A 6,000-nucleotide genomic window follows, 5' to 3' on the forward strand; every position below is an offset into this window, starting at 1 on the left:
TATTTTAAACACGTTATCTTACCTAATTTTTTTAAATTGCAACCATATTTTCTACTCTTATTGTTTACAGGCACATAATATCAGGAAATATATTGAAGCCATACTGATTACAAAACAGTTTACTAGTGATGATTACAATCATTTGGCAGAGCTTGTGTTGGCCTGGTTGCAAAGTGAAAATATAAAGATTATTAGTTTTCACAAACCTATTGCAGTATATGAGGCAAGATTTTTGGCTAAATGTTTATCATATGTGGCAATGGAACTGCTAGCCACCAAGATGGATGATATTGTCCCTGAATTGATCAGTAAAGAGAGTATACAGTCCACCAAGTTGCACATGGGCACACGAATTGCTTCATCTTATATGGTTTTTGAAATCATTATTAATGAGTTTATTGCCAAGTATGGATTTGAGTGCAATTAATGACACGGGATGTTGTCTTTGCACTGGCAGATGATGAGTTGGAAGAGAATGTGCAAAATTGAATAGCCCAAGCACTTGTGAAATGTCCAAGATCTTAAAAACTCAAACTTGGAAAACTCCTTTTCTGATAAATCAACATTTTGAGTATTTCTATCTAACTTCATTCAACATCTAAACCCGAATGAGGAGGAAACAAACCAGATAAAAGTTAACTATTGGTGAGACTTTAATAACATTTATATATATATATATATATATATTTTTATATATATATATATATATATATATATATATATATGTGTATATATATATATATATATATATATATATATATATATATATATATATATATATATATATATACATATATATATATATACACATATATATATATACACACACACATATATATATACACATATATATATATACATATATATATACATATGTGTATATATGTATATATATATATACATATATATATACATATGTGTATATATGTATATATATATACATATATATATACATATGTGTATATATGTATATATATATATATATATATATATATATATATATATATATATATATATATATATATATATATATATATATATATATATATGTATATATATATACAACCCTCGGAATTGGGAAAAATTGCCGACCTCAAACTGTAGGAGGTCGGCATCAGGTCGGCAAAAAACAATTGATACAAAGGTCTTACCATAAAACTTTGAAACGAGGTCAGCAATTTTTTGCTGACCTTAAACACTTTGGGGTGGGCAGTTAGGATGGCATTATATTATTACGGCATAGGCTTAATGCCGACTCTGATTCTGAGGGTTGTATATATATATATATATATATATATCAAGCTTGTCAGGAGTCGTATGCAGTCGCACACCTTAGATGACCACACATATATTAATTTGCTTTGAGAACTTGGCCACAACTCCTTGCATGTTTTTAAGTTAGTGCATTTAAAAAATGTGCTGAATAAACAAATATAAAAAAAATAAACAAATGATAAACTGGAAAGAGAAATAAAACCTAAAAAAAAAAATACTAAACTAAACTAAAAAAATAAAAATCTTAAAGAATGATAAATGAATAAAAATAAACCAGAAAAAATAAAAGCATAAATCAAGTGTTTCACTATAGAATTTAGAAAAAATCAAAGTTTCAAAGTTTATTTAATCTGAGCTTAATTACTTTGAAACTTATTTATTTAAAAATTTGAGACTTTGAAATTTTCTAATGTCTACAAATAAAACAAATAAAACACAATCATCCCTCATCCAATGCTGATATACAGTCGCGCCTCACAAATGACACAATTAATCAACCTATGTGCTACATCAATGTGGTGATATAGGAAAAATTATTAGCTTTAAACTATTAATCGAAATGTTTTTAAATTAATTAAGCTTGGACAATTGATTAAGATGCTTCTAAATTAAAAAATATATTAGTTTTAAGCTTTTTTGTGGTTTACTCTTTATTTATTTTATAATTTGTTCAATTTCTTTCCAGTATATGATTTGTTTATTTTTAATTTTCTCTTTCAATTGGGTTAGTTTTTTCACTGAATTTTTTAAAAATTATCAACATTTGCGAAAAATCATGTTAATATATACAAAAAATCATGTTAATATATACAATAAAAAAAATAATTATTGTATGCGTGGTCATATAAGGTGTGCAATGCCACGCGTCTCCAGAGAAGGCTTGATATATATATATATATATATATATATATATATATATATATATATATATATATATATATATATATATATATATATATATATATATATATATATATATATGTACAGTTCTTTTAACATTTAAGCAACTTTTAAAAGTTGCTTAATCCATTTTTTTTTTTTTAATTTATTTACTTTTATTTTATTTACATAAATGTACATACATTCATTAACTTAAATAGGTAGACCTGCTGTTCTACTATAAAGTCGGTGAATTTTAATTGTATGTGTTAAATGTTATGTAAATAAATGTGTTGATTCATGCATTAATTTATAATTACTGTTTAATAATTATTTTAATGACTATTGTAATTAAAAGTATTGTCATCGGAGTTTTAACTTTGTACATTTATATAAGATTTTGTTTAAAAAAATCATGATTGAAATAATTCTCAAATAGTTGTTTTAAAGATATAAACGCGACAAGGCATGGGTTGTAAGGAAGACCGGGGTTAGTCAGAACATTGGGTTAGCTAGAACACAAAGTTAGTCAGGTCGGGGTTAATCAGAACGCAGGAATAGTTGAACCATTAAACTTTTGTGCCAACTAATGGGCAGTTTATAAATATAAACAAGTTACAAAGATTAGAAGAACTAAAATACATACTATTTTGCTGTTGGCTATAGGCTACTATAATTGCGGTTACAACCTTCTCTCAACTCTATAACTCCTAAACATTAACCTTGCCAAACAAGGCCGCTGCGTGGAGAAACAATTTGAGCGCATTACTACCAGCAATGTGGTGGGGATCAAAATTGGAACTTCTCGCTTATGAGGCAACCGCTTTACAAATATACCACTACCGCATTAGTAGTGATGTATTGGTTGAGTGTAATCGCTCACTGGTTAAATTAGGGTTTGTTGAAATATTGTGATTGGAGTTTTATTTTAAAAAGATTTCATTTTATCTGCATTCGCAAATAATTTAATGTGTTTGACTTTAAGACAACACAGATTAGTTGGATGAAAGTCAAAGTAATTAAAAGTGACATAATTTTTTTTATATATGTGTGCATGGGTGTGTATGTGTGTTTGTGTGTGTGTGAGAGAGAGAGAGAAAGAGAATAAAATTAAAATCTCTAATTATAATCATCAAAAAAAAAATTTAAATTAACTACAATAACATTATATATAACCTGTTGTTAAACCTTTGATTCTTTGCATTGTTGTTGTAGGTGGATCAGCCTCAAATTTATACAATTTACCATTTGAAGGCTCTTTAAGCATTAATGAATGTAGCTTTTTCATTTTATTTTGATAGGGCAATGCAGAAGTCAAATTAATTTCTTCTCTATACTGCATAAAATCATAACGCAGCCCATCAATTACAATGAGTAGAGCTTTGTGGAATTTTGGGAAAATTAACCTGTTGCATGTATCTTTAGCAGATATGCTTTCCCTTTCGAAAACAACATTTGTTGTAATTCCGCTCCATAAATTGTTTATATACCAATTCTCTTCTTCGCATGTGCTTATGTTACTCATAACTATGCGGTTTAATAAAAAACCTTTTGTAAATAGTAGCAAAGCACAGGTGTACATAAGAAATAGCCATAACATCAAAAAAAATATGTGAAAACCTAAGCTCATCTTGTTTTTAATCTAAATTATTATTGAATTAATTATATTTAAAAATAATTATGACAAATAATAATAAAAACTAAACAATTTACAAAAAAAAGAAATTTAAAAAATGTAAAACATGCAACAATAAAAAAATTAAATAAACAAACAATCAACACATAATTGAGTATGCATAATATGGAATTTGAATAAAGTGTCAATAAAGCTATCGTTAACAATAACATTATTACTATTGTTAGCCAGTCTATAATTTATAAAACGTTTATTTTAAACACTATAAATAATGTAAATATAACAATGTAAGTAAGAGGAGAAAAAAAATTAAATAGTAAGAAAGTGTCATAAAATATAAAAATATTATTTTGTACAACTAAATTGAACTTTGAGGCCTGATTTAAAAATTACTAATTTTAAAAACGCATATAAATAATGTACTGCAAAATTCTTTCTTACCAAAGCTGTTTCTTTGTGTTCAATAGTTCAGTTTTATTATTTATTTCAAAGCTGCTCAACTTACCCCTACTAGACAAGGTAACACATTTCAAGAATTCTAAGAGAACAGTAAGATTCAGAAAAAACAACTAATTGAACCATGATAGGATATAGAGAGCTTTGCAAATTTTTCTTAGAAAAGGTTTTGCATTAAAAAAATGATTTAAAAATAGATAAATATGCCTAATATTCAAATCAAAACATTACATGTAAAAATGTCTACTATAGTATCCCTTAAAATTTAAATTAATTTGAGTAAATGCTTGGTTCAGAAAAATTAGAATTTTAGGCTGTTTAATTTTAATTTACTTAGGTATTAGGAATTTTTTTAGGTATCATGACAAACTGATAATTTCAGAATTTTACAATAATCTATTTTATTTTTAATTCGGTTATACTTTAAAGATTCTGCCTAATTTTTTAACAAAGAATGATGAAAACTTAGACAGATTGTTAATGTTGTAAAATATTCTTTGTTTTTTTGGACAAATGTTCATAATTTGATTAGAAAACAAGTAAAAGATTTACATCATCATCACACACAAACACACATTCAGACACACACACAGTTCATAGATAAAATGCCATAATACAAAACATTTCCTGAATTTTACTAGATTTACTAGAATTAAATATAAATAATCTTAATCAATTAAAAAACATAATAATACTTTAAAGTTTAAAATAAAGTTTATGAAATTTTATTTATAGTTTTAAAAATTTAACTATTAACTATACAAATATTAATAATACTAATAATTTTATAGTATATTATAGTAAAAATATTATTATTTTAAATAGTTTTATACTGTTTAGTTGCAGTTACTTAAGCATAATAAACAACATAAACAAAGGCTGTATGTCTGCTTCGAAAATACTTTTATTTGCTTATCAGCCGAATCGATTACCTGGACTTGCTTTATGATAACTGTATTTGCAAAGCTATACAGGAGTAAAGACCAATATCAAGATCACAGAGGTAGTAGGACAGAATGAAAAAGGCTTAGATTTTTAAAAGAAATTTCCTATTTTTTTTGATATGCCCGAAAATAGAAAATAACAGTCTGAGATTTATAAAAGCAGGTTAGAAATTTATAACTAATTTGGATTCCGCCGTTATGTACACCCATGAAAATTTTTTGTTGGAGGCGGGCCTTTTTAATTCTTTTGCGATTATTTCAAGGACAAGTGTTTATATATTGATGGTTTTTTTTAGGGATAAACGCAATCTAAAAATTTAAATAAGTTATAAATTCACAACTATTTTTCATAAGTTAAAAATAGTTCAGGTGAAACATACCTGCCAACCGGAAACTTGGAAGTAGAACTTCGTTGTAAGAGTAGTAGTAATAATGTAAAGTAATAGTAAAGAGTAGTAGTATAATGGGGGCTTGACGCCAGTCGAGCTCACATTGCTACTACTACTACTACACACGCACGCTCGCGCTTTGATTTCACACCGTCACACGCACTCACTGTTACGCGAACTTTCGGAAAATTTTTTCGACACCACTCTGCGATTTCACTCTCCGAAAAATTTTTGACAGCCTAAAAAAAATCGTCAAGTGGTAGACAAAGGCAGACGATTTGACGATTTTACTTCACTTGACGGTTTTACTTCTGTGGCACTCAGCTTTAACGCTGTTTTTATGATAACTTTTCAGAAAAATTTTCCCCTCCATGGTTTAGTACTATCAATATGGCAATTAGCCGGAGAAATTATGCCTGTA

General features: G+C 26.9%; 1 protein-coding gene across 1 annotated transcript in view; it reads right to left on the bottom strand.

The window, feature by feature from the left end:
- The window catches only part of LOC100213836 (GPI ethanolamine phosphate transferase 3), a 42,142-nt gene extending 36,523 nt beyond the window's left edge, over nt 1-5,619 (bottom strand). Inside the window, exons 1-2 of the mRNA XM_065816368.1 lie at nt 5,571-5,619; nt 3,331-3,796 (exon numbers count right to left, since the gene is read on the bottom strand). Of these exons, the coding sequence (XP_065672440.1) occupies nt 3,331-3,784 (454 nt within the window). The 5' untranslated portion in view covers nt 3,785-3,796; nt 5,571-5,619. The remainder of the gene's footprint in view (nt 1-3,330; nt 3,797-5,570) is intronic.
- Nucleotides 5,620-6,000: the final 381 nt, after the last annotated feature.

The sequence above is a fragment of the Hydra vulgaris genome, chromosome 13 (genome assembly GCF_038396675.1).
Source record: "Hydra vulgaris chromosome 13, alternate assembly HydraT2T_AEP".
Classification (NCBI taxonomy): Eukaryota; Metazoa; Cnidaria; class Hydrozoa; order Anthoathecata; family Hydridae; genus Hydra; species Hydra vulgaris.